We start from the raw sequence: 27,030 nt of genomic DNA on the forward strand, positions 1-27,030 counted from the left end.
ACTAATTCCAACAAGATGTTTTGTGAGATGACTGTTCCACAGTAGATCAACAGCCAGCAATTTAATGGTTGAATATAATAATGCTTGAACAACCACCACAGACGCAAGAGCAGAAGGAATTAAAATGTTTATTGTTTAAACACTGCGGTATCCCTTAATGAGGATACAGACAAAACCACAAAACAATAATGCATAAAAACAAAATACTGTAACTAATAGTACTAAAAAGAAGTTTACAACCAATTCAAGACGATATCAGATGAGTTTACAGGTATTCCAAACAATTGATGCATAGAGTTTAAAAGGGCAGTACTGTTGCTCCAGAAGGGAAAACTGAACTCCAGAAGAGCTTTAAAAATGTTTCCTTTGGGTATCAAAACTTAAAACTTGCTTCAGGTCACCTTATTTATTGCCCACAGTTACAGTTGGTCACTGTACATTAAAGAACAGTAACCTAGGTTTTACAGCAACAATGATACAATTCTCTTCCAAAAAAAATCACAGACTTCAACTGGTACCAACCTGAACTGAGCCAACAAAGTTCCACTGTTGCCTCATCTCAACTCTCGAGAAAGAGAAAATGTCGACATGCCCACGCTAATAAAAAGCGTCGCTAAACGTATAAAACTTGCGCAAAGCGATGCCCTAACCTGGTCTGCTTCATTATTGCACTGAAACCGATATGAAAGCCATTTAAGGGCACTGCCGCCTGGACACAATTCGAACTGAGGTTCAGCTGGTCTAAAGCAGCAATGCTTTGGCAGTGCTCCGACTGGAATACCCCCCCTCGGCCCCCCTCCCCCAGTGAACACGAAGTACCCAGAACACCAAATCAAAAGTTTGAGGATCACATGCCCAGAAAAGCAAAAAACTGCAATACAAGCGACTGCTTCAGGCTCCTCCTGGTTCTGCCTCTTATGCTATTCTAAACCAAAGTCAGGAAAGGGCAGCGTCTCAGTGCTGTTTGCAGAACGTGTGCATTTAACCTTTTATTTGTTTGATACACGTTACATGGTTGTGTTACCACGGACTCTTTCTCCGCAGTTTAACCGCTGTGGAAACATTGTGAAATTTTCCCTTTCTCCCATTGGTTGTTGTATACAGGCCATCGCCGTGTCGCACACAACTTTCAGATGCACAGACTTCTGTGAACGCGCCCTTTCTCTACACATCCACTTTAATCCACAGGAACAACTCTATGCCCTCATTTCTATCAGCATATTTGATCAAGGTGCTGAACAAGCATTCACAAGTGGGGAAAAAAAAATTGTAAAACCTCTGAAGAGGTGGAAAAATACAGTTCTGGTCTGTCATTGATTTCATGTAAACAAGAGGGTAAAAAATGTGCAAATTCTCTTCTATTTTGAGGTTTACAGGGACAAAAGTGAAATATAACAACCAGACAATTTAAAGTGTGCCTCCACTCAAGTTAACTATGATGAAATTGAGGCACAATAAAAAGGAAGGATTCAAGGTTTGGGATCCACTGAATTTGTTAGTACACTACAGTATGTATCATTTTTCTACTACCAGCTTCCAAGTACTGTATTCCAGTCTGGAGTACATTAAGCTACCTGTCGTCACAGCACACAAGCCCCAAAACATTCCTGTGATTTCAGGATTCGTGATTGCTCAATGGGGCACTCTGATAAAAACCCACATTCAGTTCCTCCAACCTGTCAAGCAAAATGACCTATTGCACACTAACTGGGATGGACAGCAACAAGCAAGAGAGCAAATTTTAACTCCTCAAAGGTCCTCAGCAAAAAAGGGGGTTAAAATACCCGATGACATGGTAAAACTACAGTAAAGTACTTGTAACAGAGGTTTTATACAAGTCCTCCTGCTTCTTGGAGATGACAAGTTTAATCACACTGTTTCTAAAGCCCCCTACGCTTGGACTCGCCGGTACGGTTTCACAGCTCTGCTCAGAGCCAGCTGGGATCAGGAGAGAGGCAGCTCCCACTGATGACGCAGGGCACGCCCCCGATCTTCGCCTGTCCCGATGACACATCTGCATCGCAGACTAGACTCAAACCAGCAACACCTGGACTACAGGGCTCAGGCAACTGCCTCTACGGCTTCCACCCCAAAGAGCCCATCACTGGATTCCCATTCGCCTTATTAGTCATTTCCTCCTGTTGGGCAGGGGTCCCCAGTACTGGTCTCTCTACAGCACCAGCATCTAAACAGCTTGGAAACCGGTGCAACTATGACAAAAGAGAATGACAGCTATTTGAGGTCAGATGGAATTAAAAACCCACCTTTCAGGACCAGAGCAGGAGATCACGAGGTAAATCTGTATGGACACGCTGACCCAAGGCAGCGATTATTCCACTGCGTGCGGATCGCTGCAGCTAATAAAAGCCAATGGGATCCTGAGCAGCATCAACTCCATGTCAAACACACGGCAGAGAGCCAGGGAGGATCGAGCTTGTCGTGAGGTAGGACCGCGAGGAATACAGTTCTGTTTTTTCCTACAGGTAGCTTCATCAATACGTTATCAAAAATGAATAATATAATAATTGCAACATTACCAGAAAAACACTCTAATTTTGAAAAAAACAACAGAAAAAGAACAGCACCGAGGACCGTGTACAACTCACACAGCTCGTCTCACTGCTCTGAGCGCCGCTCTTCCACACACAGGTGAGTTTATACTTCACACAGGTTTAGAAAGAGCTTTACAGTCATGTTTCAACTACAGTTGGGTTTGAATCCATTCCTCACCCTGCAGATCAACCCCAAATCGGCAAGTCTCCATTTACAAAGAGTACAAGTGAAGATCTAGTCTGCAATGGACAATGGACCTACAGACCAAGCATGAGCTTCTGGAAACGACTCTCCGCACTGGAGCTGTGCGCCAAGAGACTTCTGGTTTTCAGAGCCCTGGACAGAGTCCCAGAGCCCTGGACATTTTGAGCACTGCAGGTCAGAGGGTCATCGTGTCGGATTGGGATCAGTGTGGTGGTGCTGATAGATGGTTAAACAGCACTCAAGAGTCAGCAGGTCCTTAAACTGCACGAAATGTTAATATTAACACCCCTGTAGCAAATAGTCTCCATTCTTCCCATCTGGTCTGCTTCTCCTGACTGACCCCTGGCACCGAGAATGCAGACTCTTTGACATGGAGGTCAAAATGTCACTGACCACAGCAAACAGAATGGACTAACTCATTAGAGAGAGGACAGCGGAGATGCCTTAGAGGAAACAGGTCCGGAAGGAGGCCAGAACCCAATTCGGAGTCGCCACTGAAGTGCAAGTGGACTGTTTTTTGTTTCACCGTGTGAAAACCCACACAGCAGACACTCCTGGTAACAGCTTTCCAACAAAACGATACGTGATCGTTCACATCTTTTCAGAACACCAATATTCACGTGAATAACACAGTGGAAGGTCACAGTTGCAGCTGCACCGTTTTCTGTGGATTTCCACATACAAAACAAAGAATTCCACCATCCTCTTTAGTGCCGTAACTCACTGTCAGTTAATTATCCCTAAACTCTAATCTAATTACATGCCGCTTACAGTTTTAATCTTCAGAATCACTAAATGACCTAAAACGAACACCAATAAGTAAATCAGGAGTGACAATTTTGGCAGAAGCTGAAAACTATTACAAAAACTAAGCAAAGTTGAGTTCATTTAAGTAAAGAGCTCAGATGCAATGAGGCCTAAGGAGCAGGGTTTCTGGCCCTTCCAGTTTCACACACTGGGCTTAGCTACCCATCATGCACTGTTGTGCCACAGCCTTGACATTTGTGCATTAATTGTGCAAACCATCACTGTAGGTCAAAGAGTATTAGGATTTACACCTCCAGACCATCTTCCTTACTTACACTGGACTACAGTGCTGCTGATTACAAGCTCCAGTCCAGTAAGATTTCTCCGGACAAATGAACCTCCTCAAAACAATTAAGTAAGTTTGAAGTAAAATCAAACTGATGGATCACACTCTTGTTCCTATACAGAGCCACGTTCAGGGGTCCTGGTCTGTTTCAGATGTAAAAACATTCATGAATGATGGGCACTAAGCGGAAGCTTTGATCTTTCGGTGGTCTTGGGCGACACAACAATTCACACTGATGAAACTAAATGACTATGAAACGGAGACATAGGGTGCAGGCAAAAGCAACAAATCCTGATAAGGTGCAAACATTGCGTTCCTCCCGTGAGCTGAGAAAGCTCAGTATACTGCCACCGTTCAACTGTACCATGAGACTACAAATACACAAACAGATCCAGGGCAATCGCACACTTTTCAGAGGCACTGCTGAGTTTTTGGAGTCAGCAACATGTTAATGGAGGGGAAAGCAAAAAGAAACAAGCACAACGATTTTAAAAAACATTTCAACAGCCACAGGGCTTTAAAATGAAAACCATCACATCTGGTGGGTTCAGTTTATGCTTGTGTCTTTTCACACCGGAGCAGAAGAATGTCTGAAGAGTACAATCCTGGGGTCTGGGTGTCCAGCGAGCGGAGAGCCGAGGGAGGGGCAGGAGGGAGCTATCTGTTGATGGAGCTGTAAGAGACCTGGGAGCCAGGGTCCAGCGGACTGCGCGACTTGTCAACGCTGCTGTGGCTCTCCTGGCTGGAGGTAATGATGGACTCCTCGTCCTCCTCCTCTTCCTCGCAGTGAGGCAGGTGGAAGAAAGCAGTGAGTCCGTGGAGGTCAGCCAGTTTGTGGAAGGAGCGCAGGACCAGGAACATCCCCATCAGGCCCAGGAAGAGGTAAACTGTGGACACACAGGCAACGGGGATGATGTTCACCCCACAGCTGAATACGCTGGCGAGCTATCTGCCCTCACACTGCGTTTGCTGCAGAGTGAGCCGTTTCCCAACAGGGATAAACAAATCTCCTGCACTTCATTCACCACTGCAGCACAGCACCACCTGGGCAACGTGCATCATTACACACTCGCAGCCCCGCTGCACAGCAGAGATCGCTATAGCAACAAGCGGAAATGAAATGAGGGGAGAAATTAACTCAGCTGGTGAAGTAAAGGGTAACTTTAGAGAGGCCAGAATGTACAAGCCCAGAGAGGCATTTAACTAGAGCTACTCGTGAACACTGCCATGGGATCATTCATCAACAAGGAGACAGGACATGGGTTTGGCATCTCATCTGAAGTACAGCCTCTCCTACAACACCGTGCCCTCGGTCACTATAGTGGGGCACCGATTTGAAAATGCTTCACCAGTCAAGGGCACTATCTATTGCTAAAGCCACTTACTGCTTCAGTGTACATTCCCTTATCCCAGGAAGATTCATTCACCACAATGTCATCGATATTCATGCAGAGTGCCTGTGTCTTTAGATGCTCAGTACAGAAGCACCATGCCTGCGGTTAGAGGGTTTTAAGCTCGATTTTTGCTGGTCAAAAATACAAATGAACTGTTGTTTAAACTTCAGGGCAGCAAATCTGCTTAAGCAACTTACAATAACAGGAGAAACTGCCCCATCGTAATCGTTCTACAGATTAATATCGGAAAACAAGTAACACGTAATGCAAGATCAAAAGCTTTACTTGGCCACTTCAGCTGCAACAAGGACTAAGACCAGAAACAGAATGAGGAAGTGAAATAGTAATACCTAAAATAGTCTATAATTTAACACCCTATATTAGACATTCACAGGGGCTTTACCATGAGAGAATTCTAAGGAAACGTATAGCATTACGTGTCAGCATTACAGACCCAGAAATTATCGAGCAACAGTTCTGCACTGAGCTGCGACTGAAGTGGGATGTGAAAAAAGTCCCTAAAGATGTTTTTAGAAAACTAAAAGCTCTGTTGTCTGCTTGAGCATATCCCTCAGTCCTAAAATGCAACAAGCTCCAAGTGAAATTCCTGTCCAGTGAATACAAATCTTGAGATTCAAAAACGGCTTCCATTCGGAATTTTGATCAAAATCCAAAATATCAATTTTGTATATTCCCGTTTAGAAAACCGTTTTGTTGGCTGTCTGAGTAATATATGATATTGGCCCCATTTTTTTTTTCAGGTACAATTTCCATGTTGAATTTTTGGCACTGCGTAATCCTAGACCTTTCATGTAAATGTTTCAGTGGCTCGGTAGTTAGTCACGCCTGTCACACAGGTGCAGAAACAGTACAATGGAAATATGCCCTTTTTTTATTTTATGCAAAGGTTTTAGTTGCAGGTGCTTGAGCCAAAACCCTCACATCTCTGCTCAATCCTATCGCGGTTGCAAAAATGCCCTTGTTCACACAGCGCTCCCAGTAGAAAACAAAATCCAACTCGTGGCTCTTCTGCTTAAAAAAAAAAGCAGAGACTTAAGATTATAATGCAGCTGACCTGCAGCGTTCAAGAGCACAGCGTGTTCGTGCTGGATAATCCCACAAGAAGGCAAATAACCTCCTTCTGAGCTGGCAGCCACTGAGACATGTGAAGCAACGCTGGCAGACAGACAGGACGGGTCACTGTGGAGCCAGCTCACCCCCGGCTACAGTGAACGAGTTTGGAGCAATTCCACAGCAAGTCCTGTGCGATAGCTACGGTCATGATTCATGGACTTCAAGATTCTTCTGACCTCCCAGACTGACCCCAGTGAGGAGATCCCAGGGTTCCAGGGTTTTTGTTTTTAGAGGGACCAGTGTAGATAACACTGGAGTCGAATCATCCAGATTCAACGGGACTCAATGACAAGTCAATTCAAAATTGGGATTCGGTGACACAAATCAGGCTTCATAACAGTCTGCAGCCCAGCTCCCTAGAGAAAGACTGCAGTGTCATCATTTAACCAGAATCACACGGCGGCCGACTCACCCATGACCAGGATCTTGTAGAGGGATTGCAGCCTCTGCCCGGGCTGTTCCCCGGGCACATAGTCTCCCAGGCCGATGGTGCAGAGGGAGATGAAGCAGAAGTAAAAGGAGTCCAGGTAGGTCCAGTTCCCCTCAATGGTGGTGAAGATGGCCGCCGGGACAGCGAAGAAGCAGACCACGACCAGCAGCAGCATGACGGCGAAGTGGAGCAGGGCGGCCGTCTTCTGCTCCAGCCCGGCCCTGCGCTGGCACGCCCCCACGGGGCGGTAGGTCAGGAGGTGCATGAGCCGCTGCACGCTGGCGGTCAGCACCAGCATGGTGAAGGGCACGCCGAGGAGGGCGAACACAATGGAGAAGGCCTTGCCGCCATCCGAGAGGGGCGTGGTGTGCCCATAGCCTGCATGCAACAAGAGAGGGCACACCACCCGCGGGTCAGCGGCCAGGCTTCAGGACACCGCAGACAGGACGACATAAACCATACACCATACCAAACCTGACACTGACGCGGCGGTCTCTATTCTGTCTAATTGCATCTCTGACAAACGTGGATGACTCAAAATATCCTTCATCTTAACTGTGACAAGACTAAAGTCATGCTTATTGGCACCCCCCATCAACTCTGTAACGCCAATGCTGTAACCCGATCTGTAGATGGTTCTGCACTTGAGCTTGAGTCAAATATTGGGGTGATATTAGATTCTGGTTTAACATTCGACCCACATGCGCAGCATATTGTCAAAACACCTCAGAAATATCGCTAGACTACGCCCTATGTTATCACTAACTGTGGCTGAAAAGCTGATGAACACATTTGTGTTCTCCCGAATTGACTACTGTAATGCTCTACTCGCTGGGGTATCCAAATCTACATTGAACAAACTGCAGTACGTCCAAAATTCAGCAGCCAGAAGCCTGACCAGGTCTACTGCAAGTGTTCACATTACTCCTATCCTGGAGTCCTTGCACTGGCTTCCAGTCAAATTGCGTGTGGACTTTAAAATCCTCATGCTGTCTGAGCTATTATCGCCCTACTCCCCACCTTGCAACCTTTGCCTTCTAATTCTGGTCTCCTAACAGTTCCCCAAGCCCGTCTACATTCTATGGGTGACAGGGCCTTCTCCTGTTATGCCCCCAAGCTCTGGAACTCTCTCTCAAAGGACATCAGAGAGTCACCTTCTCTAAACTCCTTCAAATCCAGACTCAAAACCTTCTTCTTTAGAAGAGGTATTACTTAACTGGTTCCCTTCTTTACCCCTCTGCTCCTACTATACTTAGTACCACCATCCACAGTCTCCTCTGTGTACTGTAATTGTGTTTTATCTTGTGTATTCTTCTTATTTATTGTTGTATTCTTCTTATTTATTGCTGTCGATCATTCTGTGAAGTGCTTTGAGAAGGTACCTTTAAAAGGTGCTATATAAAATAAAGTTTATTATATTATTATTATAAACCTCATGTCCGACATTCCCGAATCAGGGACTGAACCAAGACCAAATCAAACAACTTTTTCAAAAGTAGCCACATTAGTCCCTCATTTTCCTATACTGTAGGTCAGCCTTCCTAGTGACCATATGCGTCAGGCTCCTCATGGATGTGTTTGTGTGTGCTCCATTGTGTGCTTTGTATTCTACCACAGCTACAACCTTCTGGATGTCGTGGTTGTCAATTTTACTACATTAGGGCCACGCACTACAGGAACGTCATGCGATTTGGGAAAGAGGAAACCCTGAGCACAGTTTAGAGAACTACCCTCTTACAGTCCAGTTACAAAGACCATTCTCCCTGCTGTAAAATAACATCCATTATATAATCCAAAAGATCTTGTGTGACTGTACAAGCCCCCCCACCACATCCCCCCCCCTCCTCCACCCTCCACTTCTGCTCCCAGTCTGCCACACAGGGAGCTGGAGAACAAAGCTTGTTCTGTGCAGAACTTCAGCTGATGGCAAGTCCCCTCCTTAGGGTTTTATGGTACTGAGAGAAATTACTGTGTAGTCTTAAAATACATCTGCAGCTAGAGTAACCCTTTGGGTGACCTCCCAGGAGCGGGCAGCTTGCACTAACACTGGCCAAAATATTAGGAACGGCAAAGAGGGACAGCTGGAACAGCACACGGATGACTGCATGCTCCCACAAATGTCCACAGTCTTGTCCCATTCTTCCAGCATGACCACCTTCTAACCAGGCTGCAGTCACATATACAGCAGGAATTTACATGCAAGATAAATAAAATTAAACTTGCTTTTATTGAAGGGCTTATGATGATGTAGAGCACTTGTGTTTCCAAAGGAGATTTTATCCGGTTGGTTAGGGAAGACCATGATAATCTCAAGATTCCATTCACTTCTCTTAGAGTTTCTAATATTTTGGCCAGTGGTCACTTTATTGATGATTACAGTGACGTGTTCCAAACACGAACAGCTCTGGAGCTTCTCGAGCCAACAAGAAGAAACCCAATTTATCAAAAATGTATCATTAAAATGCGCCGCCTTTAAATCTGGACAATGCACAAAACAGAGGAGACACAAACACATAAGTGTTTGTCTCACGTCCTGGTTTCTTATATTGCTCAAGGCCTGAGCAAGACACAGATAACCTCAAACAAACAACTCCAACAAGGCTGAAAAACATCCACTTCTGGGAACAAAACCCTAGCTACAAACAGGCAAAACATTACGTAAAGCGTGTGATCAGATCTCCTTAGTACAGCAGTGTGACTGTTTCGTTTACATCTGGAATACATTAACAAGAGGGTTTAAACATTTACTCCATAGCAACATAGCCACCAAGAAAAATCCATTTTACTCACTTGTTTAGATAAATATGTGAGCTTACATTGAGACATTGAAAGAAAAAAGAAGTGTACGCTACACAGGCATGAACGCCACTTCCGAAATACAAGACTTTAATAAGATGCAATAAATTGGATGAAACGGCCTGATCAAGTCAGCATCTGACCTGTCAAACGCCAGCAGCTCTCTCAAAGGCAGCAGAAACCACAAGGGCACTTTTCGGCCAAGGGTTGGAATAGGATGCTTCTGCACAACAACAAGTGTTCTTCTCACTGTTAGGAAATGGAGTTTTATTTCTGCCGAGCCAGCTGGTATCCACGCAGTGCCAGAACAGCAGCTGGCTCTTCTTTTTGGTCCATTTCAGTTTGCTGAAGGACTGGGGGTCTTGGCATGCAGATTTCAGACCAAGACACCAAAACCCACTCTGCGGTTTCCCCGAGCAGTTACCAGTCAGCATTTTCACCTACGCAGGGCGCTCGGCCTTCTGGGACAGCAAGTGTTTTACAACTGAAGACAGACGCTGCTTAGTGGGGGGAAAAACAAATCCCAAAGAATCCCAGAGCACTTTGCACAGAGGAGGAGGAGACTCCACCTCTTCTACAGCACCCCACTGCACAGCGAAACAGGTGAAGAGGTGAGAAACTGCCTTGACAGTTGAATTACAGGGGAATTTTAGGGAGTCCAGATCGCTACAGCAACAAGCGGAAATGATTCCCACGAGTATGAGCAGAGCCAAAGGGTCTTTAACAGCCAAGCAGTGATTTTAACATCTCATCTGCAGAGGAGCGCCAGCTACCACATGGCATTACCCGTCGGAATGTGGAGGATGTGGTTTGGAAATTCTAGTCCAGCAGGAAGAGCGCCACCTACTGGTCCACCCAACACTGCTCACAGCAGCCAAGCAAACTTACTGGAGGGCTCCCATCCCAGTGTTGAGCACAAGGCCCAGGGTTAATAATAATAAACTATTTTATATAGGCGGCTTCTCAAAGCGCTTTACAGAGCGTTTTTGTTTCCGCAATCTGACAAGGTATGTTTACAAGACAGGAACGCTGCCATCACATGAAGTTAACAACACCTGCAAGACTTCCACAGCCGCACAGCTGTAGAAAAATAGCAGGTGCCCCCAGTTCATCACGGTGAATGCTTATTCTGCATCAACTAAATCTAGTAGGGAAATTTAGCAATTCTGGGTGTACGTGACTTTATGGTAATTCGAGTTTTTCTTGCACACAACAATGCTGAGAGAAAAAACAGCAGGGACATTAAAACTAGTCTAAAAAAAAACTCCACCCGAAACAGTGCCGCAGTCGCAGGCAAGCGTGAAGATCACTAACAGGCATGTCCTGCCCACAGCAGGGCCCGGTCCAGCAGCACGGGAGAGCTGGGGCCAGCCGGTCCAGTTAAGGGCTCTTCCGTCATGCAGAAGTCCCTGTCTTCTTCCCCATCTCCACCATGTTTTGTTTCTTTACGTGCAGAAGCACAGTGATCAGGGGCCACGTACTCTGTGCTGATCACACTCCAGACCTCACTCCTCCCAGCAAACAGAGGGGAGGGCAGGAGACTACAACCTCTTCTAAATGCTGGGTGTGTCCTGGGCTGCCTGCTGGAGAATCCCGATTACTGCTGTGTGTTGTGTTCCTGGGCACTGTGGCTATTCACAGACCAACTTCTACAAGGGCTTCGCACACAACTCACGTTATAAGCCAGATGTCCACAATTATCTACTAAATACTTGATGGAAAATACGGACAAGCGTATTTAGTGTTACCGTCTGTGATTATTAGGCATACACTGAAATACGGTGCTTATACTAAACAAACAAAAAATAAAGGAAAAGGGGTGGCTGATGCTCCAATGAGTAAGTGCCTGTATACGGTCCCACAGGACATTCACACTCTTGCTCTACAGCACTGCAGTGGATACTGTGATTATGCTGCACGATTCAGCATTTAATACTCAAAAATAAGCATTGCGTTTCTCGCACAAACCATCCCTGGAATGGTTCAGAGGTTCAGTCATGCTTCAGACCAGTCCCACAGATCCAGCACAGTCTTGAATTCCATTTTTCTCCCCCATTTGCCAGACGTCCACACCTCCAGTCCTGGAGGGCCAAACTTCTGGGTTTCCTTCCGCCCGAGCCCTGAATGACCATTAACCGAACTCATTACTTGCTTCACTGGGTCAGTACGCCTTTCCTCTGCCGGAGAAGCTGGAGAATTAAAGGACAGTCTTAAAGCCTGCGAGGACCAGAGTGGGGCCGCCCTGCTATATGGAGAGCTGTTATTTGGGAAGAATTCGGGAGAGCCTAACAAAATGCGGTATTTCACCCTCTTGTATTGTTAGTTTTTCATGATGTACTAGTAAGAGATCAGAGGAGCGAGGAGAAATGAAGGTTCATTTCAGGGGACCTCAATCTAATCCGCAACTCTAGTCCTAGAGAGCCAGATGAGCAGTTATAAACTTAACTAGATCAATTCGTTTAACGCCTCCTTAACTAAAGGCTTTTCTGATCCGTGATCACTGAACGCCTACAAAAGCCTGCAGGATTGTGGCTCTCCGGGTAACGAGGATGCAGACGGCTGCTCTAATTTATTCCAGACGTAATTAAAGCAAAGCGCCAAGTTTCCAGAAATTCCTCCTGGATTCTACAATTACTACAGTTCAGGAATGCGAAAATCATGGGGAAAAAAAAGATACCGATAATCAGGGTGAATTTCGAAAACCAACACACAACCTCTAAGTCAAAGATACAGAGGGGCTTCGCGAATACCTTTATTACAGGAAAGCCTGTCATTAATGCAGATCGATTCCTTGCGAGCTTCCACACCGTTTTCTAAGCAATGTAAATATGTCCATCTGCAGCCACTGACTTATTACTAGTGTCCCATTCAACATGAAATGAAGCGAGTATTGCTCTACAAGCGTACGGCAAATGGCTCTTATTTGACTTGCTTTAAGTGCTTTGAATACTCACAACTTCGGGGGTTGCTAGATTGGAGGTAGTGGCGTAAATGATGACGCTAGCCCATCAGAATAACAGTTGAATCCTACGGCCTGCACAAATGCACAAAACATCGACTATGTAGTTTTCCTGAGGGACAACATCATAACTGGGTCGGTCCGTGACCTCTAAATCCGGATTTTGGACACTTATTACAAGGAGTTCAAATACATTGCAGGTCATGAAAACTGACCCGTTGGGAGTTCAATGAACAAAGTCGCAACTTTTTAAGAAGTGCGTTATCTGATCTTCCTCTTTGTGCTTCTGCATTCATGAAATTCATTATGCCAGTGTATTCATCACTGTTTTTTTTTAACACACCGGAATATGCGAGACACACATCCTGCCACGAAAAACAAACTAAAAGGAAGCGCGTAGAAAAACAAAACGTCAGTTTTTGTCACTTACCCACTGTTGTCACAAGTGTGCTGGCGAAAAACAGGGACGAAGCGAAGTCCCAGTTTGTGGTGGCGGAAGAGTTTTGAAGGATGGAGACGCCGTATTTGTTAGCGGTCAAAACTTTGTCTAAGAAGTTTTCGAGAGAGGTGGCGTTGACGCAGCTCTGGTTCAGAAACTGAGCCTTGAGCAAACGGAGCTCGCTTTTCAACCTCGCTTCTTCGGGTCGCTCGATGGCCGAGAAGACGAGAGCGCCCAGCAACAGAAAAGTGAAATAAAACAGGACAAAGACCAGGAGTAGGACCCATGATCTGTAACCTGAAGACATTGCTTTTGCTTCTCAAAAATCTGTTTTTTTCCGTTCTTCTTCCGAACAACGGATTCCTCTTCTGCGCTACGTCTCCTCCGTCTCTCTCCCTCTCTCCTGTTTGCTCTTTTTTTGAGCAGTTTACCGGGCAGTTCAGCAACTCCACCTTAAACGAAACTTTCCCCCACCCACTCTTAAAGACTTGTCAGGAAGCGGATCCGTGTGAGCAGCGCTAACAAACAGCTGAATTATTCGACTTGCGGGGGTTCCCTTTTAAAAGAGGTAGCAACCTACTGAGACAATTCGCATCCCCTATCACTTTTAAATTGTGTTCTGTCAGAAACAACGCGAGCTGAAGTCGACGCAGTCATTAAGTTACTGTGTGCTATCTAATCCCACTTTTCTGTAAACGCAAGAGTGATAAAAAAGTGGTCAACTTGTCAAAAACCGGAGAAATAACGTTTATTTAGCTGTTGTGACATCAGGGAGGGGAGATGGGGAGTTTGATACTGTAGCTTGCTCAACATAACGTAGACCGCAAGAGGTAACTAAAAATGTTTAATCTAGTGTATTGAATTTACAACACCCAAGTGGGCAAAACAAAAGTATTTTTTAACAACAACAACAACAACAACAACAACAACAACGTTTATGGTTCAAAAAGCATGCATCTCACTCAAAAAAAAAGTTGAGGAATGAGCGTTTTCTGTCCTGATTCCAAACTCATTCGAGGTTTAAGGAATCACGACGAATAAGAGAAATTCCAGGGGGGTGTGGATTCAGAGGGAAAAGAGTCAATGTGATTTTCCTCGTGTTGAAAACGAAGGCTTTCACGCCGGCAGCGGGAATGTTCTTTATGTGTGCAAGACGAGCTGCAGAGGGTGACCCACAATACCACACAGAAGTGGAAGCGCTCAAATAGACAAGGACAGTCTGTCGGTAAACTACAAAATAGCTCTCCTGCGATGTCTTAAGTAATGTGGTGAAGTGGTCTGAAAAAGCCCAGCGGGTTTAACACTGGCTGCACAACATGACTCGTAGGTACTGTTAATGGCAGTGCAGTACAAACAGGAGAGAACATTACAAGGAAACGTAGAAACGAGCAGGCCAGGTCCAGTCCAGCTTGATTCTGTACATTTTCTGGATTAGTTACTTTGGATAAAAGCCTCTGTTCAGTAACTCAGTTCAGATAAAAGATGAAGAGAGCAGAAGGAAAAGACTGCAGTAATATCCTCTAGTGGTCCTTCTTATCTGATTTTGCTGAGATTTTGTGATGCTACAAGTTGAACCCGTTGTGGCTGAAAACAGTGAAAACAGCGGCCTGTACAAGGTGACCTTGTCTCCTGGCATTTGAATGTGACTCAAAGGCCATCTAAGGACTGGGCCATCAGCCCTAATTTGCATACTAAAAGGCCTCTTCCTTTGGAAACCGTTATATATAGGCATTTAGGTTTAACGAAGGAGCAGGTTGCCCATTGCCATGGCAACCCGAGTTAGGAAGCAGCAGTCTCAGCCACAGTGTTGGGTCATAAGAGGATGTAAGAAGCTGACACACACACACACACACGCACGCAAACAGTAATCCACAGGCCAAGCCAGATCTGTAATAAATTCAAACATTCTTGAATGTAAAAATGTTAAGCATTCCGTGCCATACATAGTTTAAAGAAGAAATGAGGGCTTGTACTTCCTGTTGGAAATTCCATTTAGTAAACACTGACCACCTTCAAATTAGGCCCCGACTGTTCTGACCGTTTTTGACATGGAGGGTAAGATAGATACTGGGACAGGGAAGCGAATCGTACTTGACATTGCCTTGTGATTTCTTAAGCAAAGGCAGAAAAAAAGGCAATCCGCAATAAAAGAGCAGAGAAACTCAGCTCCTCCAAGAAGCAGCTTGTTAGCGTTCCCACTGGAACTCAGGATCCAAAGTCCTGAGCTGCGGCGAGTATAATAACGACAAGGGTGTGTGTTTCCAGCATGCAGATATGAGCTGCGCGCAGCAAGAGAGAGAAACAGGACACTCGCTTACAGGCTTGAGGTGAGGCTGTGGGCAGCCAGGAAGTGCCTCATTCGTAATTCTTACCAAGAGCACCTGCCCCTGCAGGCCTGGTGAGGCACTGTCCCGATACGCTGTGGGGATTGTCTGGTTGTCACATGCTGTAGCCCCAGCGTGAAGCCAGGAACATCGTTACTCCGGTCACTGAGTTTTTCCTTGTAGGACAGAGAATTCGTGATGAGAGAAATCCTCCTGGTACCCTTTTCTGACACCTTCTTTGTCAGCTGTCACACTTTGACACACTTTTGTGTCAGAGAGAGTGTCGAGTCAGCACAAGCCAACAAGTGGGTCCCAGTTCTTGAACCTCGGCCTACATTTCTTGCAAAACTCAGTGGTATTACGTAAAAAAACACAACCCCATGTTCACATGAATGTTTTCTTTATTACGTAATAAGTTAGCAAGTCCAGTTCAAATTTTTTACACTTTTAACCGTTTCAGAAAATATTATTTAAATAACCAGTTGTTAACAGAGTAAATAGGTCATACAAATGGCATGGTGTTTTCTTAAATTAATTTCCAGCTGTGCTGACAGTTTTCAGAGTTTTTCAAGGATAGACAAACATTAAGTAAAACGTTTTTAAAATATGCTTTGAGCTTTTTTTAAAAAGTCAACAAATGGTGCAGACAATTGGTGACCAATAAGTAGTTTCTGTCATTTTCCTGTTAAATCATTAAACGGTTTGAAAGCAGGGTGATAGGTATTTATATTTTAAAAGGAGTCAACCACCGATCAATACGGAGCTTTGTCAAAATGACTCCGAGGGATTTTAATGTAGAAGGTAGCAAAATGAAGGGTGAAGTACAGATGTTCCTTCCTGATGTACAAAGAAAGGTGTGTTATTAGCCATAATGCTGATGGGGGAGTGCATCAGCCATATCAAGACATACATAATAACATTCGAAAGGTTACAAACTAGACCCATCTAGCCCACTAGTTAGTAGCTAACTGATCCAAAGATCTGATCCAGCTGTTTCTTGACGGAAGTATCGGCTTCAACAACATGGCCGAGTAGCTTGTTCAGTGCTCCCAAAATGTGTTTCACGAAGGCTTTAAAAAAAACTTGTACCAAAGCCCAAGCCTCTTGAGTCATCCTATTCCATGGCCCTTGTAGGGAAAACAATTAAAATGCATGAAAACCCACAGGAATATAAACAAGAAGATCCAGTCAGCTCTCTCTTGTTCGTGATGGTCTTGAGGGTTAGGACAGAGCAGTTTTTGTTCGTTCTTAGCCAGGCTTGTCAGAGGTTTTTGAGCGTACTGTAATGTTAAGTGCCAGTCAAACTCACAGCACTGCGACTCTCTTTTTCGGATTATCAAATGAATTTCTCCCCAACCACAAACTGCTGACTGACAGATCGCCGTGGCCTAGCCAAGCCCCCTGTTCAAGCCAGTACGTTCTTGTTGATGTCGTAGGACAGCTTGGTCTTGGTGTTGCGGTCAGCGGGGCTCCACTGCCGAATTTTGAGCTGGCTGTGGGAGGGGCTGTCACCCATCGTCCAGGAGTTTTCCACACTCTCCTGCAAAGTGGATCGACACAGCAAACCTCAGCACCAGTGTTACACGTCCAGACAAAAGACATTCCTCTTGGAATGGACCTGCTCACTCTACTGCTGATTGACTCAGAGCAGCGACAGGTCTTTTTGTAATGTGCCACACAGTTTTAATATAGCATATCCTGCAATATACGTACTACAGTTTCAACTCTGAAAATGTAAGAGCCTCACCTGAAGGAGCCAGAGGAAACACAGAGGAACCAGAGGGAGAAAAGGTAGAATTGAGAACAAATGATTACGCTCCCTCTTGACATGAAGACAAGCCACTACAGGGCAGTTTAGGGAGATGTCTTCAGGTCTTCAGGTAAAGAATGATTAATTTGACAAATCATTTGTTAGCAACTTCTTTGTGTAATGTACTCAAAGGCAATAAGAGGTTCATTTGCAAAACCTGCAGTGGCTAAACTCTACCAGCAGGTGGCACTACAGGAGTGAGATTCACATTTCTTTAACATGCAAAATCAAATCTAGAAATGAACATCTCCTATTCGATACATGTCCAAGTAAGGAGAAAAGGGATGATGTTTTGGTTGGAAACACAAATCAAAATAAAGTAAAATTCTAATACACAAACCCAGTACAATTCACAAAAAAATATACCACTCTGGACAGATTTAAGCACAGTGCTGTGAGCCTCATACCGTCTTGGTATTTCAAGCAAGAGCAGGTATGCTGACGTGTTCCTTACGTCTTCAAAATAAAAGCACGAGGTCTGTGCAAACAGCCGAGCCCTGGTGCACTCACCCTGCTGTCTGGGTCGATACGGAGAGAATGCAGGAGGAGTGTCTGAGAGACCGACTCTGCCCATTTGATTCTGAAGCCAATCATCTCATTCACATCCTGAAGCCCCTCCAGCAAGCACCTGTGAAAACGTGAGAGGAAAAATCAATTCCTGCACTCCCCTGCTATCTTATTTCAGACACAAAGAGGGGATTCCCTAGTGTCCCGCACAAAAACAACTGGCAAAATATTTGCTGTGCACAATGAGTGTGCAGAACCACCAAGGTATGCTTTTCCTTGAGATCCAGATCTGTGATGACACACTGGATGCTTCCATGACATACAACACACACAGGCTCTGTTAAACTAGACTACGAGCAGCTTTCTCTCTCTCTCACCTTTCTTCCCCAGTTGCATCTTTATCTCCAGGCTTTCTCTGCAGGAGCTGATGCAGCGTAGGGACATGCTCTGCCTCGCAGAAGGAAGATCCTGTGCTGGGAAAAGACTCCCGGAACAAAGCAGCCTGGATAGAAAGAATCATGCAGTGAACATACACACAGGAGGCTGTGCTGTAACTTCCCTTGTTTGTCACTGTTTACTTTTTTAAGATGCGCTCTTCGCCTTGTCACTAAGGGACACCAACACAATACCAAGCACAAAATGGAGCAGGCACAAACCCAGTGCTGTGTGATGTCATTGGCCTCTGCAGAACACAGGTAATAAGAAATGCCACAGTACGATAGAAATCGAGCTGCATGCTTGTTAACAAATAACATCTAACAGACATTTACTTTATTTCTGCAAACGACTGGCTTCCTCTTGAAGCTGATTTAGTCCATTCATATTTAAATTTCATGCGGTTTGAATTGGAAAGCGGAACAGAGATCACCAGACTCTAAGTAAACAGGGAATCAAAATCAGCTCATACAGGTTTCTTTTTGAAGGCGCTGGTCTGCAGCACCACCCAGAAAACAGAAATCAAGATAGGATTCGCTGAGATGTATGCTTGTGGGTAGCGTACCAGGTCCAGCGGGGTGCTTCTGGGTTCCTCCAGAGCGCTCTCGTGCCACCACTGCCCCACTGGGCCGGACGGCGGCCATTTCTCCTCCCCTGCGTTCTGCCCATCGCTGCCCTCTTGTGGAAACGCTGTCCACACCTCCTCTGAAACATGAAGAGAGTGGGCAGCCAAGCCGGAGGCATGGCACAGACTTCATAATAATCATTACATCGCCCTAATAATAATCCTTACACTTATTTAGTGCTTTTCTGGACACTCCACTCAAAGTGCTTTACAGGTAATGGGGATCCCCTCCACCACCACCAGTGTGCAGCCCCACCTGGGTGATGTGACAGCAGCCAGAGTGCACCAGTCCTCTCCCCACACACCAGCTCTCAGTGGGAGGAGAACAGAGTGATGAAGCCAGTTCAGAGAGGGGGATTATTAAAAGCTGAGGGGGAAATTTGGTCTCGAATCCACGATTCACACCCCTACTCTTTTCGAGAAACGCCCCAGGAATTTTTAATAACCAACTAGAGTCAGACCTTAGTTTTACATATCCAAAGGACAGCGCCTTTTTATTTTTTTACAGTATAGCGTCCCCATCACTTTACTGGGTCATTAGGACACACACAGACCACAGGGTGGGCGCCACCTGCTGGTCCTACTGGTCCACTAACACCCTTTCCAACAGTAACCTCAGCTTTCCCAGGAGGTCTCCCAGCCAGGTACTGGCCAGGCTCACACCTGCTGAGCTTCAGTGGGCTGCCAACTCTGAGCTGTGAGCTGTGGGTTGCAGGGTGATATAGAGATGGACTCTCGCACCTCCTGTCCACAGGAACAGAATGAACAGAAACCGGAAGAAATAAAAGCCAGATAATCCTAGGATGCAATGGAGATTCCAATGTGTAAATGGTTACTAACATTATTGCACAACTGATGGTCATATTGTTATTCACGTAATGTACCAAAACCTATAGCTAAAACTGTAGCATTGTTTGTTCTAATGCATCTAATCTGATAACTGTGGCTTTGGTCACCTCAATGAATCTGAGCTACAGGCAGGGCAAACACTACAGAAGTGAGCAGCATGAAGATGACTTACAACCAGAGGCACTGTTCTAGCATAACTACTGCTTTGGAACAGGTAAAGATTTACTCTGTGGTGAAAAGAAAATGAAAAACACACAATGTTTTGGAACAAGAAGGCTCAACCGCTCTCTTTTCTTTTCGTTTCAGCATGGAATAAACCTTTACCTGTTCCTTTGCAGCTTGCGCTGGCTGACGTAGCTCCCTACTTGAACATCTTCAACTACGGCCTTAACTGCTCAGGTCTGCTAATTGCGCAGGTAGGGGCTCATGAGTTAATATTTGATTTCTTTGCATTCAGTTAATCACATCTTGAGAATCAAGGGGAGAATCAGGAGGAAGAAAATGTCACATGTTGCAGCCCTTTCCATTGAGCACACTGGCCAGACACTGGAAGACTGGTGACTGCAATTCCATTTCTACAATGCTCTTCTGAATTTTTATTTACAGTAAGTACATTTCGCTAACCTTATCAGTTTACATCTGAAAATATGTTCCTATATGTGCACCCGAAAATGCTTTCACTTTATGAATTTGACAATGCATGTGTTAGCGACCACTTCATGTAATATACTCAAATGCAAAAAAAGCTATTTGCAAAACCTGCCATGCCTAAAATCTGCCAGCAGGGGGCACTACAGGAGTGAGATTGTCCTTGGGTTCTTTGTTCTTTTGTTTGCATGCGCTTGTATACAGTAAATTGTCTGCAGGTTAGCTGTACAGAGGAGTGACACAGGCAGCTCTTGCTGGAGAGGAACACTGCTTTCTGGGTTTCACTCAGCCTAACTTCTCGGCCGCTCGGCTGCATCAGTTATTGATGTCATTGGTTTAAACAGCCTCTCTTCCCACCACTGAACTGTCTTAATAGTGTCTACAAAACCTGCAGGGCTTCAGTTCTCCATCACCCGCAGTGAGAACCACTTTTAGTAGACAGATTGAGAAAACTCTAGTATACTTAGAAAATTATTCAAATTTTTCCCATACTTCAGTACTTATTGGCCTGCCAGGCTTAACTTTCTATATTCCTTAGAAAAAAATATGTATTCTAAAAAACATGAAGACTGGTGTTGCTGAAAAATGAATAATTTATAGATCCCAGAACATTAAAAATTGCTTTTCATAATTAGGTCTGGTTAGATCAAAAAAGCACTGAGAGGGGATTAGCAGCAGAAGCAGCTGGGTAAACACTGATGTAGAAGATCAACAGAAGCTCCTGATGTACGCATGTCTAGGCTCTGATTCTAAATGTGCAGGTTTTTCAGGGAATGGGACAGAGCTCCCTTTCAAACCCTGGGCTGTGCTGAACAGGGAGACACACGTGCTGTGTCCACTGTTTGTCTTCCCTGATGTTCCCTGTCTGGTTTTCCTGCCTCTGTAATGCTCTCCTCTGAGAAAGGCCTGCTGTAGGGTTACAGAGCCAGGAAATGCTCATCATCATAGATTCAGAGTCTCCCAGCAGGCCTTTAAATAATAAATGTAACAACATCAGCGCTGTATCAGATCACAGTTTTTAGACAGCAGATTTAGGTCAGGCCAAACAACACTTTTTAATTAATTATTGGTGCAGGATTGCATGCAGCTCTATCGATCTATCCTTCCTTTCATTCTTCCCCTTTTGCTGGGTGTAATACCCAGGACTGTTGCAGTGCATACTCTTTGCTTCATCACATAAAAACACGAAAGGGTGTTTAAAATGCAGCACTTGGAAAATCTCAGTAGGACGTACCTAGGCTGGATTCTTCTGTCACGAGCTACAGGATGATCAATCTGAAATTATCCATCTTTCCTCCTGAATCTTGTTTTCTAAGAAAAGTAATGTATCTCTACTGTGATTTTACAGTAAATCTCGGGGGTTCTCGGGGGTTCTCGGGGGTCTCAGGGCCTTGTCCCTGATTATAGTTCTAAAGCACTTCTTTTCAGTTATAAAACATGAAGGATTTTCCTTCACATATTGAAAGTGTTTCCCTTGACAGGACAAGAGCAGGTGAAGAAGAGGTGTCAGTCTGATAGTCTGCATGCCCAATACCTGACAGTGTCTTGTCTTACAGCTGATTCTGAGTCTGAGTCACTACTGCATCACCTGACCTAGGAATCACCAGTGCTCCCAGCTCCCAGCCTTCCAGCTGCAGAGTCAGACAGGACTTACCATTGCTCTCCCTCAGTCCACAAGGCACTTGGCGAAAGTCAGTGAAGCTGTCGTCCCAGGAGAAAGGCTCCCCTGCCTGCACAAAAACGCCAAACTCATCATCTCCGGCGCCTTGTTCGATATCGGGGCTTCCCCTCTCATTAGCCGCTGTGCTTCTGTGACCGTGGGGCTCTCCCATCGAGTGCTGGGGAAGCAGGCGACCTTCAACCTCAGGCAGGGATCTCTCCTGAGCTAAGAGGGTCACCATGGTTACCGGCGCTGATGGATTAGGCCCGGCTGGGGCTCGTGCTGCTGCTGCAGTCCCAGGGCCTCTTGAGGGGGAATTGGCACACACAGAAAAGCAGGCAGAGTCTGCTTCCCCAGGCTCGGCGTTCCCTGCACTTCTGCATCCACGGTCTGTTCCTTCACTAAAGTCTGTTACCAGAGCCCTCTGTTTCAAGGTTCCCTCTTGGGAATTCAGGCCCGTCTCATTCCCGTCATTGTTAGTTCTCTCACGTGTGTCAGTTGTTGTGTGGCTTACAGCCTTGTTACTGTTGTAAGCATAATCTTTTGGCAGGGACACCTTCTCTGACGTTTTTGCCTTTTCTCTCCAGCATTCCCTCCATTTTCCATCATGACTGCTTTCGACACGTCTTTTGCTTTCACACCTGGGACTGCCAGAACTGCCCATTCCAGTGTTCCCAGTCATTTCCACTGGTCCGGGGCTATCCTCGGCCTTAGATCTGGAGAAATCCTCAGCACCTTCGAGCCATTCCTTTATGCAGTCTGACGTCACAAATTGTGTTGTCTGGTCGGAGCCTGAATTGCCCCTACGAAGCTCAGGGTCATCAGCACAAGTGATCTGTGGCTGCTCCCGGAGGACTGCAGAGCAGGACCGGCAGAAAGGCCTGGCTAGACCATCATCAGGAGAGCTCTGCTGCTCCCATGGGTCATCCACCCCTCTCCCTGTGTGGTCTGAGGTCCCCATCACTCGGTCATTACCAACAGACTCACTGTGAAGTTTCTCACTGAGACCCCTGGGATTCCGGCTTTCAGCTTCTTCCAGATCCCAAGGAGAACTGTCTTGATTGTGCTGGATAAGGGAGACATTCTGGCTTGTATCATCTTTCTCTTGCCAGTCCTCTTTCCGGTCGCAAAGAGTTACCGTAACTTTGCCTTTGAAATCTCCGGTGTCCTGGTTTGTGTCTTTATCATCATCAAGGGTTAGTTTTGCAAGTCTGGCGAGTGAAGAGTTTGGTTCATGCTCACTCTGTACATCTTGCTTGGCAGCGTTCTCTCGGCCGCTGACATTACCTCTGGGCCTGGAGCACTCTGAGAGAGAGCAGCAGTGATGGTGTGGCTGAGACTGAGGTACCACAGAGGCCTCCTCTTCCCTGAAGAGCCGAGACATGTGATTGTGCTCCTTTGAGACAGCCCTCCTCATTCCCACTGGAGGTCTCTTTTGATTCCTGCTTCCTGGGCATTCTGATCCCCTTTGAACAGCACAGTTCTGCACCAACATTTGAACCTGGCCTGGGGTCGATGGGCAGTCTCTCCCATCTTTCTCCGCGCCTGTGTTCTCCCGTCCCTCCGCCTCTGGGAACTGCGGTACGGTGCAGGTTTCCCGTTTCCCGTCTCCTTTTCCTGGCTCGGTCTCTTCCCCCTGGTCCCCTGCTTCCTTCTCTTCGAAGGGAAGGGACTCTCGGGGTTCATCCCCTTTTGGGACCGGGCTCAGGTCAATGGTCACAACATCCAAAGCTGGCCCTTCCTGTCCTGCGCGATTGCCCTGTTTGCTGCCCACTCTCACTGCCCTTTCTGCCACGCCATCCGCACGGCGCTCCATCCCAGAGTAACTGGCTTCCCCTGTCATTGAGCCTCCTGGCCTTCCCCCGCCTACAAAAACAGATTTCCCTTGCGTCTGGGTGGAGAATTCAGAGCCGATATATGGAGAAGGCCTCTTGTAATGACTCCTGGTTGCGCAGCAGTAGCTCTTAGCGTCAGACTGCAGGAAAAAGCACTGGGTCTGTGTTTTGCTGCCTTCAGAGGCTTTCAAAGTTGCCACGGTTACCAATGATCCCACATTGCTAGCTCTGCTTCTCGGGCTTCTCCAGCATATGCCCGTCGCTGCGTTAATTTGTACCCCCAGACTGAAGCTGCTCTTCACTTGAGCCGACCTGCCGCCGCATTTTCTCAGCCGGGAGCTGGCGTTGGCGTTGGCGATGGCAGGAGTGCCGTTCCCCGGTCTGGTTTTGCTCACAGTGGCCCCATCGGCTCCTTGGGGACAAGGCCGGTGATCGCTCTTGGGAGCGGCGGCCCTCTTCCTGCCTTTGGCGCAGACGCTGCTGACCGCCCAGCTCCTGAAGCCCTTGGTTTTCGGTGCCGGGCGCGCCGTGCCGCGGAACTCCTGGAAGGAGGCGACCTGCAGGAGGCTGGTGAACGGCGGGCCGCCGCCTTCGGCCCCAGCTTCCGAGATGATCTTCCTGCTGCTGCTGCCGCGGCCCCTCTCCAGGCACGAGTAGTTGTTGTTGTTGTTTTGCTGTAGCATTTCTGTCAGCTCAGAGGAGCAAAGAAGGCCAAGAAAAAAAGGTTCATTGGACACTGCCCTGCAGCCGTGGCAGTAGAGCCAATTCTAAAGGCAGAAAGCCAGCGTGGGAGTCGTAGGAAAGAGACCTTTTCTAGTCTTGCCTTTTCAGAACGCTTCCCTGTAACCGCAGCGTGAGACACATTCCTTCCTCACAGGGCTGGGAAATATTCCCCAACGCGGCGGATGAGTGGCTTCATGTCTTTCACTAAAATGTAGCGGAGATCTCTGTCCAGTTCTTCGCATGCCAAATATCCTTAACTGGAGCCTGGATGCAAAAAAAAAACTGTTGTAAGTGCATTGGACTTCCGTATTGTACAAACAAAATGGGATGGGTAATTAAATGCATTAATGGTCACTGCAAATGAAGTGTCTTTTAAAAACACATTGCCCGTGTTTCCAGACCACACTATGAATCTACTGTATATGTGTTACTTATAAAGAGGCACTTATTTTAAAAGCTTGAGCACTGAAGATACATCTATAGCGTGTGAATTCCAGCCAGGTGCCTGCCTGACCCCCGACTGCAGTCCAGCACAGGAAAGCTAGACAGTCACAGACTTCAAAGGTTTCAAGAGCCCTCTCTCAGTCTTCCACAGCACACCTCTCACTGGATAGATATCTGTTGACAGCTTGTCATTTCTTTAAGCAGGACGTATTATACATTTCAGATGAATCATACACCAAGCATTCCTCTTAAAAAAAAAAAAACACGCAGTGCTAAAGAGAGAGCTTTTTTTTCCAGATAATTATATAGAATTAAAAAAAAACGTTTGAGTCAGTTATAAAACTAGACGAGCTGCCTTCTAAACACAGTGCTGAAGTATACCCACACTTTAGATGGTAATCTATATTCCAACAAATACACATTTCATCACATAGTTACACCTCATGGTGTAAATACAGTTAGGCTATTAAATCCTTAATATAATGCATTAGAAATATGAATGTGTTGTCTAAAACAAATTCGACATTTTAAGATGCGGCATATACATCAAATGCAGATCCCTCGCTCTTTAATATAATCAAGACGCTCTAAATAAAAATATGGACAATCTCTTAAAATAAACGTTTTAATACAGTAATAAGTGTCGTGTTTCGTTATTTTACTCAGGAGTCATTTTTTAAAAATCGATTTTTTTTTCAGATGGTTCGTGTCACCACGACCAAAAATAATAACACGTACGCGACCGCATTCGGATATAAGCAAGTTATTTTCATAATAGTAGCAAACTTAGCCGAAAAACGGAATTCTGGAAAAAATAGGCTGTAGACTAAGGAATTGTGCACTACCACATTAAGATGACACATTATACAAATCATGATACATTTTTATATATATATATAATTCGATTGAATTTTCTGGAACAAAAAAAATGATATTTTAAGCATTTGCGATTTATACAGTTTCTCAGACGTTGTTCGATGTCTTCACAGCGAGACCATAGCGCACACAAATTAATCAGACGAACCCGAATATATCGAAATTCTAAAAAAAAAATGTCGCATTTCATTATAAGAGATGTTATCTCGTACATTGCCGGCGGTTCGGATTCTGTTCTGCGCTCACCTTGCCCCCGATTCTACACTGCTCTGCCAGCACCGAACTAAGCGCGTCTCTGTGCCATCCGGGTTTCACCTTGAATCCGTCGTTCTCCCTCCTGACTCGTCATATATTTTGATGATCGTTTTCTGCTATTTTTTTTTTTGAAAACACAAAGGGGGCCTTTCCAAATGCCAGAGCGACGGCTGCTCGCCGCATCCGCGATTAATCTCCCCGCTGAAGCAGGCGCGATGGCACGGCGATGTGATTATTGTTGTCGCCGTCTGCGCCTGTGATCTCACTGGAGTCTCGGGGCGGCGCGGTTTGGCCAGCTTTGGAGAATTACGCATAGCTGCAGCAGTGGCGTGCGTGAATGTACTGGGTCCAGGTAGTTAACTTCCATCCCACACGCTCAGCATAATAGCATCACAGCCCGTCTCCTCGCAGGAAGACGAAGCATGAAAAACACAAAGCGCGGTGGTTTGGAATGCCTTGACCATAAATGGTATCCATATTCAGGCAACAGACCAAGTATATTTATACATCCTATTGTTATACCCGCTAATTAAAAAAAAAAAGATTTGCAGTACAGAACTATAGACCTCTGTTTTTTTCTAGGCGAATGAATCATTGTACAGCGTGTGCCAGTCAGATTCCGCCGATGCGTAAAAACGATTACCCAGTATTTTTTTTTCTAGGTCATCTTCGTGACTTCAGTAGACTTTGGATGGAGGCAGTTGCCATAGCAACCCTCCGCGAAGTTCATCTCACGATGTGAGGTTTCGTGGGGACCAGACCACGCTCTCTTCCGCACAGAAGTAGTACTAACCGTGGGCACTTGGATAGTCGAATATTACTCCCATAACCTTTTTGCTTTGTTGCACATCTCCCAGTATCAAATGAAATAGGAAAGTGCTTTAAAATAAAAGTGATAAAGGTATCCTAGATGTTGCTTACAGAAATAACTTCAAAATAAAGATTTGATTCGTTCTCGTTTTCCTGTGTTTTCCTTTAAAGGAAAAACATACAGTATATAGCTATTTCTCCCGTCTTCACGTCAAACGGTGAAATGA

The 27,030-nt window shown here is 45.7% G+C and overlaps 2 protein-coding genes across 3 annotated transcripts; both read right to left on the reverse strand.

Annotated features, from left to right (window-relative positions):
- Window positions 1-110: 110 nt before the first annotated feature.
- kcnk6 (potassium channel, subfamily K, member 6) lies at window positions 111-13,638 on the reverse strand. Its single transcript, XM_088627683.1, has 3 exons — window positions 12,994-13,638; window positions 6,791-7,186; window positions 111-4,737 (listed from the first exon to the last, which is right to left on the reverse strand). The coding sequence occupies exons 1-3, from the start codon at window positions 13,307-13,309 to the stop codon at window positions 4,508-4,510; spliced, it is 942 nt and encodes a 313-aa protein (XP_088483809.1). The 5' UTR covers window positions 13,310-13,638; the 3' UTR covers window positions 111-4,507.
- Window positions 13,639-15,709: 2,071 nt separating this feature from the next.
- On the reverse strand, window positions 15,710-26,992 carry LOC148672190 (uncharacterized). 2 transcript variants are annotated; one of them, XM_088627688.1, is made up of 6 exons: window positions 26,054-26,992; window positions 21,855-24,682; window positions 18,644-18,783; window positions 18,021-18,145; window positions 17,647-17,764; window positions 15,710-16,866 (listed from the first exon to the last, which is right to left on the reverse strand). In XM_088627688.1, the coding sequence occupies exons 2-6, from the start codon at window positions 24,376-24,378 to the stop codon at window positions 16,732-16,734; spliced, it is 3,042 nt and encodes a 1,013-aa protein (XP_088483814.1). In that variant the 5' UTR covers window positions 24,379-24,682; window positions 26,054-26,992; the 3' UTR covers window positions 15,710-16,731. The 2 variants fall into 2 exon arrangements, with proteins under 2 accessions (XP_088483814.1, XP_088483813.1); XM_088627687.1 differs by having other exon boundaries at window positions 25,985-26,992.
- Between the last annotated feature and the right edge of the window lie 38 nt (window positions 26,993-27,030).

The sequence above is a fragment of the Lepisosteus platostomus genome, chromosome 4 (assembly GCF_059453375.1).
Source record: "Lepisosteus platostomus isolate fLepPlt1 chromosome 4, fLepPlt1.hap1, whole genome shotgun sequence".
Taxonomy (NCBI): domain Eukaryota; kingdom Metazoa; phylum Chordata; class Actinopteri; order Semionotiformes; family Lepisosteidae; genus Lepisosteus; species Lepisosteus platostomus.

Excerpts from the sequence above, each read along its gene's own strand:
- kcnk6 (XM_088627683.1), bottom strand. The coding sequence starts at position 13,309 with ATGTCTTCAGGTTACAGATCATGGGTCCTACTCCTGGTCTTTGTCCTG. Across the intron at positions 7,187-12,993 it reads CACACTTGTGACAACAGTGG|GCTATGGGCACACCACGCCC; the intron begins GTAAGTGACAAA and ends TGTTGCATGCAG. Across the intron at positions 4,738-6,790 it reads CTACAAGATCCTGGTCATGG|TTTACCTCTTCCTGGGCCTG; the intron begins GTGAGTCGGCCG and ends GTGTGTCCACAG.
- LOC148672190 (XM_088627688.1), bottom strand. The coding sequence starts at position 24,378 with ATGCTACAGCAAAACAACAACAACAACTACTCGTGCCTGGAGAGGGGC. Across the intron at positions 17,765-18,020 it reads GATGCAACTGGGGAAGAAAG|GTGCTTGCTGGAGGGGCTTC; the intron begins GTGAGAGAGAGA and ends ACGTTTTCACAG. Across the intron at positions 16,867-17,646 it reads GTATCGACCCAGACAGCAGG|GAGAGTGTGGAAAACTCCTG; the intron begins GTGAGTGCACCA and ends TCCACTTTGCAG.